Source organism: Magallana gigas, chromosome 5 (assembly GCF_963853765.1).
Source record: "Magallana gigas chromosome 5, xbMagGiga1.1, whole genome shotgun sequence".
Taxonomy (NCBI): domain Eukaryota; kingdom Metazoa; phylum Mollusca; class Bivalvia; order Ostreida; family Ostreidae; genus Magallana; species Magallana gigas.
In genome coordinates this window covers 38,106,514-38,123,973 of record NC_088857.1, presented here as the reverse complement: position 1 = coordinate 38,123,973, position 17,460 = coordinate 38,106,514, and the positions used below count along the sequence as shown (strand labels likewise).

Sequence of the window (17,460 nt, the reverse complement as noted above, 5' to 3'; positions counted from 1 at the left end):
AATGAGCAAAACTAGACAGTAAAACTGCTGCTGGGGGGCGAAGGAGGAGAAAAAAATCTTATTTAACTTTGACATTATAATCTGTCAGAATTTAAGAGAGATTTTTAAACTGTATATATAATTACACTTTAACACTATTTTACTATTTTGAACTGACTCTACAGAACCTCCCATTTGAAGGCCATAACATTAAAATGTAAATTAGCATGACAGGTATAAGGATTTCATCCATGAACCTTTTTTTTAATTTTTAGTGTTTAAGTTCGCCTTTACATGTTTATGCCTTGTCATTTTAGGTGTACACCAAGTGTTATGTTCATACTTCTCCATTTTGCGCTGATACATCGTCTTATTAATAATATTAATAATATACATATATATAATGACAACTCATCATCATAAAAATGTCAAAGTAATGTAATATATATTACAGTATGAGCATGAGACCAACTATCAGCATAAACAAAGGAGAACATAATGGAAGGAGGACATCGTATAGTATGAGCAAATATGAATTTGGTCATATTCAAAGCCTAAATTAGTGTTGATGGATTAAGAAGAAAAGAAAAAAAACATACGCAAAAAATATCTCTTCATAACTAGAAACGAGACTGTTTTTACTATTTTGTAACTACAGACCCCCCCCCCCCCAAAAAAAAAAAAAAAGAAAAGAAAAGAAAATCGTAATTACGATATAACATAATTAATAAAAAAGCACGATAAAAAATCTTTATTATGACTATTGTCTCGTAATTAAGGCACAAGTTCTTATCACAGAATCACGACAACATTAAACGTTATCATTTAAATGTTATCATTTAAAAAAAAAATATTCAATTTGGTTTAAACGTTTAGTTTTGAAAACCAAATCAAGCAGTGTGGCAATTTATGAAAGGTTAAAGAACTGCAAATATTCTATGGTACAATTGTTTTAGCTTCTATAATTCGACCATTTTTGAATAAAAAAATCATATCTAGATTTTTAATGTATTTTTACACATACTATCATACGAACTGTGATCAAAGAAAGAGAGATAACTTGCCTTTTGAGAATATCAGATTGTTTTTATAATAATTAGCACTGTCAACCATTCTTATTTATAATTTACGATGAATAATACGAAATAGACTAGGAAAATGATCTATTTAGGTATGCGTTGAAACAATATACTTGTACATAATCTGCAGTTTTGAGTAACTTTAAAAAAAAAAAAGTTGACAATATATATATATATATATATATATATATATATATATATATATATATATATATATATATATATATATATATATATATATATATATATAAGAAGCACTAGCAAACCAACAACACTCGTTATCTAAAGTGTCGGATCAAAAGATACACGGTTATAAGATGAGATATAAAAAAGCACTAAAAATAACCAACGACACGAACAATAAAGTAAAATATTGTCAAATTTTCGGGACAACCCGTCCCTTCTTCAGGACAACACAAAATAAAAACTACATAAGAAAGAAGAAAAACATCTACAAAACTAGCACTAAGCTACAAACTAAATAATATATCAAAACTAGATAATGTATAGACACCGGATCAAAACGTGGCAGCTTCATCTTTGTATTTAAGATTTCGAGCCCGAAAAAGAAAAAGAAAAATCACGTCCGACGCAGCGGACGGTCTGTAAAGAATTGCTGAAAGATAACGCGAACGAATTAACTTGCTAATTGGGGGTTGCTGTTAATTAAGTTGTACTAGTAAGATAATTCGTAGTGAAGTTTGTAGGGAAGATTGGCCCTGTAAAAGGCCACATAAATAATCATGAATGTAAAAACTAATCTATACTTCTATATTAAAATAATAGACTCGAATTTTTGGTCTTTAATACCGATAAATCGGAAGAATACTGTCTTTTGTTTTATATATTTTAAACATCATTGGTACTAGAAGATTACCAATTTGTTTTTATTTTTTCTCAGTTAAGCTTCGCTAATTAATAATCAACGAAAATTCCTCAAAAAATCCCGGAAATCATCAGGATTTTTTGGATTTTACAATTTTGCGCTTGCGCAATTCTTTCACGCTAACAAGATCTTTAGTTTATGTTTCCACAATATCATATTTGCATGAATAAACTCAGAAATGAAAATACAAATACCGTTACGGGTAAATTTTCATGGGAAATTTTCTATTATATTCTGTTCATCTATATTAATGATTTCTTATGAGAGTATAAAAGTATAAAATAACAAAATACTTTTCAACTAAGTACAATTCATATACTTACTTTTGTTATCGTGATGACAAAATATATTTGATTACATGCAAAAAAAATCACATTATATTTCTTAGGAGAGTGAAGATAGAATATGTTTTATCGTAAAATGAATTATGTCCTACAGACCCAGTTTTACGATAGAATGCGTTCCGTGTATTGTCTCTTTAGCAAAGAAAAATACGTGTACGTTGATGAAAAGTTGTTAAATTCTTCCATTATATGGATTAAAATTTTTATATGAAAGGTATTTACAATATCAAAAAGGTTTATTATGATGAATTTGCCTGATTTTTTTTTCAATGCAACTTCATTAATTTTCTCCAAAATCGTTCCTGAGCGATTTTGAAATTTTCTGCTACATTACGGGTATTTGGGAGGCATTCTAACTGTGGTGAGGGCCTTTCCCGAGACACGGTTAGATTATTCAAACTAAGGAAAGTGTAGTGAAATTAATAGCATTATTCTAGGCTTATTTAAACAATAAAATGCTTTCTTTGGTGATTCATTCGGGATATGAAGGTAGCGAAGTTGCAGGAAAAATACATAACCCGCGTTAGCCTGCAATGGTCGCTACCTTCATAACCCGCATGAATCATCAAAGAAAGCATTTTATTGTTTATATTAACATCTTTCTTTACCTATTAATAAGCTGATTATGAAAAGTTAGTAAAATTCACTAAATTACTGTTAATGTACAAAAGTACGTTAGCTAAAAGAAACAGCCAAATCGTCTCCTGTGAGACTTTGAGTCTGGCATCGTCATGATTATTTCATGCAGTCCGGGATTTTACTAAGGTCGCTGTAGGTTCAGACCAATCGATAAACAGGGCGTGTCAATTTCAGTCCTGTCACTTTCAGCCGCTGTAGATAAATAGGGTGTGTAGATTTCAGTCTGGCTGTTTCAATAGAGCTATGAATTAACTATAAGTTTCCGTAAGAAACAGAGGAAATTATGCTTGGTAAATATAGCTTTGTTATGTCAATAAGGAATAAGGAATCATTCTTTGAGTATTATGAGGTGATAATTTCGGTCGGGGCGTGATCAAATCCAATAAAGCCCCGACCGAAATTATCACCACATAATATTCAAAGAATGATTCCTTATTACTTATATTTATATAATTTTAAGCCATCTTACGATTAAATATTTATTTTTTTAAATAAGTAAACCCCGCTGGCGCCTCAATTTGGCGTCATTTGTATTATGGGTTATATAGTACAAAATCGATACGTAGTGTTATCGCAGGCAAAGACACTGGAAAATGTAAATATATGTCAATAATACGGTGTGTCGATGTACCTATTTCGTAAATGTCAGAAATGCAACGTCAACCCGTGCACGGACTGGTCAAAGTCTAGTGGAAGTTAAATAAAGAAAAAGAACAAAACCGATTAAGGAAAAAGCTAATAATTTGAATAATTAACATGATTAATAGTTTTTACATGGACCCAAAAAGATGAAGATGGTGATATTGCTACGAAAACAAATCAGTACTTAGTTGTATTTAAATGAAAGCGTATTATATATATATATATATATATATATATATATATATATATATATATATATATATATATATATATATATATAACCCCTTATATATATATGACACGCTTTCATTTAAATCCAAATATAAACTTTAAAAAAAAAATATAGTACCAGTAGTCTCGCTTACCCCAGACTCTCGCTCTCGAGACTTGCCTCGTGCGAGAGTCTGGTCCGATTCCTATTTAGTCTCGCTTACCCCAGACTCTCAAAAGTTTCTGGTACTATATTTTTAGCTGTGGAAGTGTACTAAATAATATATTAATATGGCTGTTCCATGTATGTTTCATACCCCAGACTGAGAGTTCATAATGGCTTTACAGCGACGATACACATATATTTCATATAAAAAATCTTTTTATTTAAGGAGTAGATATAATTTAATGATTGTTTTTCAAAAGTACATATCAAATTGGTTATGTAAGATTCAAAATTTCATTTAATCTTACAAAAACAAATATACTCAAAACACATGGTGACGTTTATATTTGTGCTTTTGGCGCAGGAATTAGCAAAGTGTTTTCATCTATGCATATAACGCTTATATTTTAGATAATATTTTCATACTGATGTCTACTTGTATAATATATTATGTATCGCCGCTATAAAGCCATTATTTACGCTCTTAGTCAGGGATATGAAACATACATGGAACAGCCATATTAACATGTTTTTAGATAGCTTCTGCGACAAAACATATAGTGCCAAAAACTTTGTGGAGAAAACACTTTTTTATTCAAGAGTAAATATAAATTAATGATTGTTTTTCAAAAGTACACATCAAATTGGTTCTGTAAGATTCAAAGTTTCATTTAATCTTACATAAATAAATATACTCAAAACAAGTGAAGACGTTTATATTTGTGCCCATGGCGCATGCATTGGCAATGTGTATTCATAGAAAATTGAATATCACAGATTTCCAATGCAAACATAATGGGAAATATACATTGAATGTAAAAATAGGTAAATGTTAACTGTCATAATTTATGATTCAGTTCATCTAAATAAAATCACTAAATAGCTCCCCATGCATTTACGATGTACCACTGTAGTAACCCCAAACGACACTGTATCAACTAATATGACATAGTTGCAATAGTGAGAGAATCTTTCCCATCAATGATATTAATTTATCATTAACAAAATTAAGAGCCGTCCATTAACGATACCATTTAAAACATATCACTAATGGTCAAATTTGAAAATTTACTTCCACTAATGGTATAAAAAATAAAAACGCAAAATAAGGATATCGTTGACCCCTGGTGACACATGTATTATTGCATTATTTTGTGGATGGTCTTATACTGCATTATGCTTTGTGATTGGTGGTTCAGTATAGTGGGTTGAGTTTTACCAATAATGAAAAAATTAATCTGCAGGATAATAAAGTATTATAACGACAATGATAAAATGGAAATAATAATTGTAATACATATAGTAAACAGGATGTAAATTAAAACAATTCTAAATTAGTCTGTTGAATGGTAATGTATTATAACGACAATGATAAAATGCATGGGCATAACATATATTATATTTGTTTTAGTAAGCATGATAATGCCAAGGATATTCTCAAAACAAAACAAAAATTATATATTTTTCTATCATAATTTTAAGCACTAGTACAGGTATTTGCCCAAATTGCATAACTTTAATCTTCTGTGTTGACAATAATTAAACAGGTTTAAGGCAGAAGGGTTTCATAATAATATTTGTTGACATAATATCTCTATAAAATGGACAGATTTAAATAAAATAAAAATCATCTTGAATCTGTGATAGTGAACATAATTTACAAAATCTCTTGTTTCATTGAATAAACTTAAAATCTAACGGTGTTACCCAAAGCTTTATTCTTCTTGCATAAATATATTGGTCAACCTCTGTTTCACTTTAAGTACTCGCAAAGTGCATAATAAAATATTGTTTAAATAAGTACTCATAAACACTAATGTTCATTAAATTCTTTACAGTTCCATATGTATCCAAAACCCAAATAATTAATAAATCTTTTATATAAGACAGCCAACAAGTAGAAACTATCTTAGTTTCACATACATTTAACATATCTTGGTAGAAATTGTCTTAGATACAATTCTCAAAACTCTTTATTTCAATAAATATTTCAGCATATTGTATTTTATGTTCAATTGTAATTGTTTACGTCTCAATTCAAAATAAACTATCAAAGATGTTACATTTTCTTAACACCTGATAAAGAAATCTAAATATATACGTTCTAAATCACTTCCTAGGCGTTGTCCTCATAGTTCACACCCAGAACCCAATATACTCTCAATAGATGTATTAAATGATGACAATTTTGTATTTACGTTCGAATGCGATTGCTCCATCATTGTTATGTACATGTATGCGCCTAAATGGGCGACAGAAGGGATAAAAAAAGACATTAGTGCAAATCGAACGACTAATTTTTAAAAACATGCTAAAATACAAAACGGACTTAGTCTAGCTTAAAACAAAAACAGCAGCCTCTTTTGCAAAATCAGCAGACACAAATGCAAAACAAACGATCAGCGATGCAAAACCAACAGTCATACAATGAATTGACGCTAGGTAGGGATAAAAGAGATATCAGCAAAAATCGTATCATGGGCTGTATTCGTTTGGTCGATTGGAGAACTGCAAACGTAATCATAATTTGCCTCTCAATATGGAGATCTCCGGTAGATCCCTTTTCTACTTGCCAAATAGCAAGTAGATGCTGAAGATATCCTGGACCAGTTTTAGTTGTAGCAAACAAATACATCTCTGGATAAAACGTAACCTGTAGAAAACGTACCCTTGATATAGTTTTCAAATTGCATCATTAATGAACAGCTAGGGTAGTTTGATAATGATTTTATCATTAATGGTCAAGATTTTGGCCGCTTGTGCAAATATGTACAATATTATACCGGTTTTCAAACAAAAACTATATTCAAGGTATGCGTTAAGAACAAACACACGTCATGAAAAATTGCGGGCAGTCATGTTTGCTCAAATGCTTTAGACACAGCATAGTTACTTTTAAGAATATCTCTTGGAAACAGTTTTAAAAAATAAAGTTTTAGTTAAAAGTTATAGTATATTGTGAAACCGAGGCCTTTAGGTGTAAGGAATTTTTTTTATCACTGGAACAAACATAAACTACCTTAATATATCGATGATAATGAAATGCTTTATCTAGTAATAAGAATTACTTAACTTAGTATGTCAAAGTATGAAAGACAACAGTAATTAAGCAAAAACAAATTAATCTCTTACGAATCAGAATTGAATGGCATGGCCTAAATATGATCTACTAGTAACTAAAATATTCCCTTACTGAAATCAAAATTAGGTCTATCGTAATAAGGTCAATGTGAAGTGATAACAATCCAATCCCGTATGACCATCCTTATCGTTTACTAGTAGTTCAGATGTAACAGTCGGATAAAAACTTACGAATAAGTAAAACACATTTATACACTCACTGAGGCTCTATACATTTTAAAAAAAAATAATTGTCACATATAGAATTGTCTGAACCATAGAGCCGCCAAAATTATATTAAAAAACAGATAAATAAACTAAAATTATATTGTAGATACATGTATACCATACTGATAAGTGTTTGACACTTGTTATAATAGTATATTTTGCGTGTCCAATTTAAACATTACCAAATGAAAAATATTAAACTTAAAGTTTATGATTCTTATTAGTTGACTATCAAAATCAGAACAGGTTGAGATTTTACAATTATGTTAGAATATACATGTAATTTCTAGATTCATAAACTTTAAAACCAAGGTAGTGACATTGAGCTAGACTTTGTCGATAGTTCAATTAGAAAGAGACATGTGTGCAAAGTAATTTAAAAAGCCCCAGAGTTGTAATAGAATGGTTGGTGGCAAATGGTGAAACTTGTAAACGTAATGGACTATCTAACATTGGTTACCTTCAAAAATTCAATTAGAATACTTTATAATTGATGACTCACAACACGTAAGTGATAGACAGCATTTATCAAGGATGGAAATATATTAGAAGTTGGATATCACGATTTAAATAAAATCTAATAAACCGATGTCTTGTCACGCCAGGATGGCACACGTGCTTTGTTTTGGATTGAAAACGTGACTCGCCCACATAAACAGATAGGGTGTGATATTAATCAAATAAATATAACTTTGTAAAACACCATTATAATGTTTTCAGCAAGTATTTCTAGTGCTCATTTAACCACAATTAATAAACAAGACGCCCATGGGCCACATCGCTCACCTGAACAACAAATTGCATGATTAAATCAGCTTAATGGAGTCATAATAAAAAAATATGTGGACAGTGTGGTACTAGTATATTACATGTAGATCCTGTATAAATTAAAGACTATTCCCCCCTTCCCTCCGGATATTCATGTGTTTATGATCCAGTCCCAGATGATTGTATAGTCATATCACACGTTGAGCATTGCAGATCTCAAAAAGATTTTAAACAATTGTTTATAAACGGGATATAAACCTACATCATATTCTGAACCCCTTGAATCGTCCAGGGACTAATGTCTAATCAATTTTAAAGAATCAGCAATATGTCAAAATGCTCTTGTATATAAGTAAAATCATACATGATAACATTTCAGTTTTAATGAACATTTAAAATGTTTTCCTTTGTACAACTAGATCCCCAATGTAGCCCCACCCTACTACTCAAAATTTTGATTTTAACAAATTTGAATCCACACTATCTGAAGTTGCTTTCACCTAAGTAACAGCTTTTTTAGGCACATGGTTTTTAGAAGATTTTATTTATATATTCCTACGTAAAGATTTCCCCATCCTACCCCCGTGGATCATGATTTGAATAAACTTGAATCTACACAACCTGACGATGCTTCCACACAAGTATAAGCTTTCATAGTTGATTAGTTTCTGAGAAAAAGATTTTTACAGACTGTTCACTATATACTCCTACGTTAAAATTCGACCCCACCCCATCCCCCCCCCCCATTGTGATCCCATCCTACCCCCGGGTGTCATGATTTTCACAAATTTGAATCAACACTACCTGAGGATGCTTCCACATAAGTTTCAGCTTTCCTGGCGAAATAGTTCATGAGGAGAAGATTTTTAAAGATTTACTATATTTATTCCTTTGTAAAATTCGACACCCCCCCCCCCCCCATTGTGGTCCCATCCTAGCCCTGGGAGTCATGATTTTTCACAACTTTGAATCAACAACACCTGAAGATGCTTCCACATAAGTTTCAGCTTTCTTGACTGATTGGTTTCTGAAAAGAAGATTTTAAAGATTTACTCTAATTATTCGTATGTAAAAATTCCAAACACCTCCCCCCGCATTGTGGCCCCACCCTACCCCTTGGGGTCACGATTTTCACAATTTTGAATCTACACTACCTGATGATTCTTCCACACAAGTTTTAAGATTTCCTGGCAAAATGGATCATGAGAAGAAGATTTTTAAAGATTTACTCTATATATTCCTGTGTAAAATTCGATCCTCAATTGTGGCCCCACCCTACCCCTGGGGGTCATACTTTTCACAACTTTGAATCTACACAACCTGAGGATGCTTCCACAAAAGTTTCAGCTTTCCTGGCCAAATGGTTCTTGAGAAGATTTTTAAAGATTTCTCAAAAATTTCAATTATTCCTAATTATCTCTCCTTGTAAAAGGGTGTGGTCCTTCATTTCACAACTTTGAATTCCCTTTGCCTAAGAGTGCATTGTGCCAAGTTTGGTTAAAATTGGTCCAGCGTTTCTGAAGAAGATGTTAAAAATGTGAAAAGTTTACGGGAAGACGTACGGACAGACGGACGACAGACAAAATGTGACAGAATAGCTCACTTAAGCTTTCGGCTCAGGTGAGCTAAAAAACAACAAAAACATAGAAAAAGAGCTCGATAAACATTCTGCAAACGTCAGTTCACAGTTAACGTATATAAAACAAAACTGGTAAAATAAAACTGATGTGCTAATAAACTGAAATCATTCCGACAAATGATATCAACATATCTAAACTTTAACGTACTTACATGTTATATAAAAAAGTAGAATTTATCGTAAAATCTACACACCATTTAGAAAAAAAACCCGATAACATTTATAAAAGTATTTAAATATATTGAAGATACAGTCTTCGAGAATCAAGGCTTGGATGACATATTAAGCTTTATGCTAATACCCTTTTCTTTCTAAAGCAAAGAAGCTTATTAATATAATTATTGCTAAATGTGACAAGATAATTGTGATTATGAATTAGTAACCCCTCCCCCCCCCCCCCCCTTTGATAGATTAAATTTATATAGTTACCAAAATATGCCCGACCCCTTCCCCCAGAAAACGTATATGTATATCCATCGGATCCCCTAGCTATCCCCCCTGGCAAACATGAATATTCCTCGGGGAAAAAAAATTAAAACCGCACTTGTATGTGAACATGTTTACTGCGTCAAACTTGGAAAAGGTTTAAAACCCTCTCATAAAGCGTGTGAAAGTGATAGACAGAAACTAATTTTATTTAACAATTTTAATTATCTCAACCTACTAGGATGAAACTGATAATCATTGGCGAGACAAATGATTATTATCATATTTTGAGGTAACACAATCATACACTCTTCACACATGTGTATCATCCAATACAAAATTCACAGTTTGAAAGATATTAGTACTTGTTTTTAATTAACTAAAAGAGAATTTTGAGTTGAAAGACATAAATATCTTATTTCATCACAGAAGAACGGCAAAAACCTAAACGAAGTGCAGTTTTACTAAGAAAGCTAAAAATTTTCGTACAATTTTGGTTGCAATAAACCTATGTAAAAGAAGAACTATTGAAACCAATCTATACACAAGTTATGACAACGACCAATATGAAATTTCTTCTTTAAACGACAGTTAAAAGTAATTTTCCAAAACTGAAACTAACACGACACAAATGCAAATTTTTTCTTACTAGCCCTTCATAAGGAGGAATCTGGAGTCAACCAACATCTGAGTTTTGAGTTGTCGAGTTTTAAGTGAGATACAAAGCTCAGAATTTTTTGTTATGTAATTAAAGATCAGGTCCTGTTTTGTTTACATCACTAATTCGAATCTCTATAGCGATATATCAGTAACAACATCATCTCATAACTTACATTACAATTACACTAGAAAGCACATTGCCAGTCACATTGGCAAATCATCTTATATCTTGCATATGCTTCTTATGTTCCTTCTTCGGTAAGTCATGGTCTTTATGCACAGATATTGAATTATTTATACAGGTTGATTAAAATACATGGTGTTGAATTCTTAAAGAATGGGCTAACATATTGACCAAACACAGGATTTAGCCATTACAACAACATCTCCAATTACAACTAACTTAAGTCTGTTTCATGAATTCAGTCGAAGTTGATTTGTTTCAATTCTGAATTTGTTATAACAAATTAGTAATCTGTTACAATTAATATTTTTATAACAAGTTGTCAATGTTTTATAACAGATTATTAATTTCTTTTAACAAATTATTTATGTTTTAAGATTTTGTTTCGGTGTATTAATATTGCTTGGAAATTATAGTTTTCTAATCCTATGTGCAGTAGGATTAGAAAACAAGAATGCAAGTAAGAAGCCGTGCATTTTAAGGGACAAACATGTATATTTCATTCTCTTTTTAAAAGGTTAATTACATTAAAAGCATATTCACTCTGTATAATTTTTTACTTAATATACTTCATTTCTCTTCCAGCATTCAGCCTGAAAAAAAGAAAGAAATTAATATCGAAGGTATTCATTGATTGCATTATATCCCTTTTTATTAGCATTATTGAAAAAAATCACGTTAACTACATTAATATTTTCACTTATATCTTACAAATTGTCACTGATATTTCATTTACCTGAAATTTCACAAATTATCCAAAACCTCGCGGAGCAACCACCGTCATCCCACGCTCCCGTGTTCTTGTTGAAGTAAGAATAACCACAGTTTTGTGAACCTCTGTGGTTATCAGGTTGTCCTGGAGACCAGAAAGAAAAGGTTGGGGACTTTCCAGTCGAGAACATTTTCCATCTACCCTCTTTGCCCACATCAGTATGATCGAGCCAGAAACGGACTGTTGTAGTCATTAGATTCTTTCATTAAATGTATTGGGTTTGTAACAGCTTCATACATTTTTTTAAAAAACAAAATGAATATTTTTTTTTGTCATTCGGAAGAAAATACACTGATCGTTCAATATAAAGTAGAAAAATGTATTTTTTTTCTACTGTACCCTTTGGAAAGTTTTTCAAGATCCAGTTATTTTCCTGTGCAGTGTCAATTTGAACTAATGTTGCTCCGTATTCTCTACACTTCATCTAAACAAGAAATTGAAAAAGATATATTGGTTATAAAAAAAAAAAAGAAATAAGAAAATAGTTGTCTTTATGAAAACAATTTATGTAGTACTGCACCAACCTGTCCCTCGAACCAATTCACTGGTATTTTTATTAGCAAGTAGCAGTGACCTTTGAACGATTTCCAGCCTTGTTTGCAACCTAAAGATTGGAGACTCAACAGTTTGTAGGGAAGTAGTCTTTAAAAATATATATTTTTTATAAGTAGAAAACGAAAAGGAAAGGAAACAATTAAAAACTACTGATAATTGGAATTATCAACCTTTAATTGATGTTACGCTGTTTTTCAACGAATCAACACTACTTTGAATCTGGTTTAGTTTTTTGAATACTTCATTTTCACATGTGTTGTTTTCTCGGCCGCCACATCCGTTGAAGGTACAACCATTTACGTTGCACTGGGTTTCAAAAACTGCCATCTGTATAACAGAATCATAGAAGATGAATAAAGTCACGATTCAAATTCTCGTTTTTCACTTTTCGTTGCTCAATCTGAATTAATTAAATTTAAAATGCAAAATTATAGCAGACAACATGCGATGCGGTGCGACACTCTTACAAATATTTTAAAAAAGTGCTCACTTTTTAAAAAGGTATTTGCAATGCAGCATGTTAGATTACTGGTATTAGTATCTTACCTTAATCATATTGGTCTGGTTCTGAAGTGTCTTAAAGAGCTTGTAATGGAGATCAGACAATTCTTTCTTCAAAGTCTTTTCTTCGTTTTGAGCAAAGCTACCATCAAGGACTATGACAGCCATGACAATGAGGATACAGGATGCCATCGTTCATAAATTCTACTTACCATGTACCCTAGTACATCTGTGAATTACACTGTTTTCGAGCGGTTTTTATAGAAATTTGACACGTGGATATGTGTTGACTACAAGCTGGTACCTTAAGCAGGGGCCATAAATCGTCTTTTAATGTTTGAGCTGTACTTGCGGGTTTTTTTTCAATTGGCTTTTATTGTTCCCTGAAAGTTTATATTTCCACCACTGCCATCGAAAATGAACTTTCCTTGTTTAAAAAAAAACATGTCTTGGTATGTAAGCAATACTGGGTATATTTATTTGATTTACGACCCCGGATTTTTTAAACACTTCGTTTTTTCAAGGCTCAATTGAATTGACCACGTTTCTACTTTAGGTTGATAGTGATCCTGAATCAGCTCAGATATTAGCTTATACATTTCATCAATACACAACGTTGCTCACTTGACTCCACTTTGACTAATATTTACCTTTGACTAAAGTTCTTTGCTAATTACAACGTCATGCCTAAATTCAAACCAACATTTACACACAAATTGACTTATCAATGGTTTATTTTCATTATTTGTTCTGATACTTGTTTAAAAAATGCAATTAAATCAAATTTAAATGTATTTTTATATCATGTAAAAAAATATATGGATTCTCTTTGTAGCCCTTTTTTTGGTCCTCGGGAAAATATGCATCCTACCGTAATGATCGTTTCAAGATAAATTGGACATACAAACCCTTTGTTATTTTGCATCTCACAAATTGTAGCCTCCATTTTCTAACATAAGACTACTTTGATATCATTTTCATAGATAAAAGCCGACATTTTCTTTCGAAATATTACTTTCTTTAGCGAGCTGGCCCATCTTTTGTTTTCGTACGAAAGCCTCTTGAGCTCACTTTCGTAGGTAAACAATAAATCTATCGCCAAAAAAGAATTAAACAGTTTGTAGGGAAGTGTTTCTTTAAAAGTATACATTTAAGAAAACGGATATGAAATGGAATCAAACATGGTACTTATGATAATTACAATGACGTCATTCATCGTCATCTATTATTGTATTTGCTCTCTTCTTCAACGAATCATTCCTCGTCTGCTTCTTTTTTAGTTTTCTATTCCTTTGATTTTCACACGTATTGCTTCCTCCGTTGAGAATACATGCAACTATTTGCACTGGGGCTCAAAATCTGCCTATTGTTTAACAGAATCATAGAAAAAGAAAAATGGGGGTAATTATGACAAAAAAAATTAATTTAGTGCACACCCATTTTAAAGGGTTTATTTTAACAATTTAAGAATTTTATAAAATGCCAATAAGTGTTTTGCAGTACCATACTATGTTATCTTTATTGTATTAGATAATCTTCTAATGTTAAAGCTGTACTTACGTTTTGGTTTTATTGCCCCCCCCCCCCCCCCCCTGAAAGTTTATTATTTTCAACTGTTATCGAAATCAAATTGTCTTGTGAAAAAAAAAACATTAACTACTTTACGAGCAATTTTGATTTACGACCCCGGCTATTTAACACAATGCCATTTCAAGACTTGAATTTTGTATTTTAATTGGGAATGTGGTATTTACTCATAATCCCAATAGATAAACAATTATCGCTTACTTGACTTATAATATCTACCTTTGACCCAATTTAACTTCAAAACAGTGTAATGTCTATAAATTCAAATAATTATTTGATGTAAATAATAACGTTATCAGTGCTTTATTTTCATATCTTTTCGAATTCCTGTTGAATTGAGACAAATTTTCAAAAGATTTTTTTGTTGCATATTTAGCCTAATTGTGTCTCTTGCAAATGATTCACTTGAACTTTCATCTATTATTTTTACATATGCAAAATATGTAGATTCACCTTCACTTTACTGGTCCTTGGGAAAATATGCATTCTACATTGTAGATCGTTACGATAAGTTGAACACACAAACACCTTAGGGTTTTTTCATTGCACAAATTATAATCTCCAATTTTTAGGGTATGACCACTTTTATTATTATTTTTATTTTAGAAAGATTATTTTCTTTAAAGGGCTGTTCCTATCTTTGTTTTATTGAACACTTCCTTTACCAAAGCAGCTGGATGTGAATAAATCTTATTTATAATCTGGCTCTTTTTGCGTGAAAGAATCTTTCGCTAGGTTGTATTTTTATAATCTCAAGGCGTGCTGTAAACGTGGAAACACAATTTTCGTACAGGTTTCAATATTCCAAAGTGAAAAATAGTGAACTGACAAATTAAATAGAATTAAAATGCCTGCCTTATTTTAAGTGTGATTTTCACATGAGATTAGTTTATAGCTTAAATATATTTTTATCTTTGTAGGTCGAAAATACAACTCTCTCTCTCTCTCTCTCTCTCTCTCTCTCTCTCTCTCTCTCTCTCTCTCTCTCTCTCTGTTGACATTCTATTGTTGCTTGAGTCGTTATTTTGCATTATTTTGCTGTGTACATGTATATAGTATAACAGTATCATTTGCTTTTGACAAAAGATTTAAGAAAAAGGTCAGGAAGTTGTAAGTGTTTAAATGAAGCGGACGATACTTCTTTTCAAAAATGTGCGTAGATTTTGGGTCAACTTGACACAATCCGGTCGGTCAGTTACCCGATGTTTTAGCCTGTTAAAAAATAAAGGGGAAAAACGACAGTTTATGACCGAGAAGTTAAAGCAATCTCGCGTCAGAGCGCCATGTTAGATACTTTGTCATCACCTCTTGAAGCAGACACTTACGATTTTAATTTCCTTCCAATAACGATAGATTGGCTGTTATGTTGCTATGTGCAAGTCACCTGCCTGTGACAAGACGGTTGGATCTAGAATTATTCCCCGATTCATCAGCAACTCCCCTTTAAGAGGCGCGCACTTAGGAGCTTTCATGCCATCGGTTCTACGTGATGGATAAGCCAATCAGAAGGTCGTTAGCTATATAAGCAGAGAGACCGTAGTGTGTTTCGCGTCCAGATTCCTAGAACAACAATCAAAGAACGTTTGAACGAAAGTAAGTAGTTTTGTTCAGTTTTAAGTCACTCTTACGCTTATGTGGGTTGTTGACTACTTAAGGGGTTTTATTTGTTTTGTAAATCTATTTTTTATTTCATACTTTTAAGGATTTCAGACAGGATATCTATTGAACAGTTTAATTTAAAGAAAGCTCTTTTTCCTTTGACTTTTCGAGAAATTTGGGGGCAAACGTGTTAAATTTTACTTAAACATGCCTGAAGAAATGTAACAGTTTTTAAAACGCAGAAACAAAAGTTAGAATGTCATGCATAAGTATAACACCGTTTCTCATTCTGTGATATGTGCATGTCACATTGTGTATTAAATCGATCGCACAAATTAGGGTTATTGGACTAAAAAATAATCTTCGTATATATCTAGCTTTTCACGCCGACATAACACACGTATGTCGGGTTTTCAGGTGTAATTGTGTTCCATAGCAATGGAAAAAAAAACACGATGCATTATTATTACTTTCTTCACGGTGATATTTATTGCGAAAAAGCGTGCTATGCAGACATGATATTCCATAAATGGTAATCAATTTTATCATAAGTCCATTGAAAGTTATATCTATACAAAAACATAATTAACAAAAGTCGTTTATAAAAATAAAGAAAAATATAAATACATGTACCTGTAATTCGTGCATCGGAAAGGCACATTTTATATATAAGTATACTGTACTTACCTGGAAAAAAATTGACAGAAATCGTACTTGGTAGATCTTTGTTTCAATAGAAGTAATCTATTCCTGGTTTGAATCAATTTTTTAATGAAATATTCTCTTTTTCTCAAACTTGAAGGTCGCTAAGAGCTAGAATGAAGTCTTTGATTGTTCTTGCTGCCTTTACTGTAATCTGCAGTGCCAAATACATAGTTGATGTAAAAGGAAAGCTACCTTGTGAACCTTGCGACCAAGATGAGATTCCGTTGATACAGTTTAAGCTTTTGAATCCAGTGTGTGGACCGTGTGGGGAAATGTATGGACCTTCTTTTGAATATTGCTGCATGTGTGACCGTAAGATCAGACGAGCATGCGCAGATGCCATTCGGAAGTGAAGAATGAAGATACATGTTCATAAAATTGAAAGCGAAGGAATATGTTTTATCGAAAATGTATTTGATCTCATGTTACAGTGGCCAATAAAGTTATTTTTTATTTAATTGGATCAGACTTGGGCTTTTTTCAATCATTACAATTTTGATATCTGGTGTGATCAACTTTGTGTGTACGTGTAATATTTTATATATTTTCTCAAACATTTTATTATCACCATTTAGTCATTGGTCTTCGGATATCGATTTTTTCAAGTTTACGTTGTAAAACTTACGTTAAAAAAAAAATAGAACTAATTCTAAAAGATAATTTTTACTGATATATAATGAATATGAACTCGTTAGTAAGTGATGGAAAGAGTTTTCAACCATTATCTGTTAATCTGAATGACGTATCTAACTACCATTGTTTTGAATTCAA

The 17,460-nt window shown here is 31.7% G+C and overlaps 1 protein-coding gene and 1 long non-coding RNA gene across 2 annotated transcripts; one reads left to right on the top strand and one right to left on the bottom strand.

Moving 5' to 3' along the window:
- Positions 1 to 11,458: 11,458 nt before the first annotated feature.
- On the bottom strand, positions 11,459 to 13,074 carry LOC105332189 (lectin BRA-3). The gene is made up of 6 exons (XM_011434663.4): positions 12,844 to 13,074; positions 12,468 to 12,624; positions 12,267 to 12,346; positions 12,082 to 12,166; positions 11,707 to 11,922; positions 11,459 to 11,563 (listed from the first exon to the last, which is right to left on the bottom strand). The coding sequence occupies exons 1-6, from the start codon at positions 12,988 to 12,990 to the stop codon at positions 11,559 to 11,561; spliced, it is 690 nt and encodes a 229-aa protein (XP_011432965.3). The 5' UTR covers positions 12,991 to 13,074; the 3' UTR covers positions 11,459 to 11,558.
- A 2,550-nt stretch (positions 13,075 to 15,624) lies between these two features.
- Positions 15,625 to 17,152, top strand: LOC105331887 (uncharacterized). The gene is made up of 2 exons (XR_900689.4): positions 15,625 to 15,978; positions 16,787 to 17,152. It is a non-coding gene; the product is annotated as an uncharacterized lncRNA (long non-coding RNA).
- Positions 17,153 to 17,460: the final 308 nt, after the last annotated feature.

Coding starts and splice junctions, on each gene's coding strand:
- LOC105332189 (XM_011434663.4), bottom strand. CDS start 12,990: ATGGCATCCTGTATCCTCATTGTCATGGCTGTCATAGTCCTTGATGGT. Junction 12,347..12,467: donor CAGCGTAACATCAATTAAAG/GTTGATAATTCC, acceptor TCCAATCTTTAG/GTTGCAAACAAGGCTGGAAA. Junction 11,923..12,081: donor CTTGAAAAACTTTCCAAAGG/GTACAGTAGAAA, acceptor TGACTACAACAG/TCCGTTTCTGGCTCGATCAT.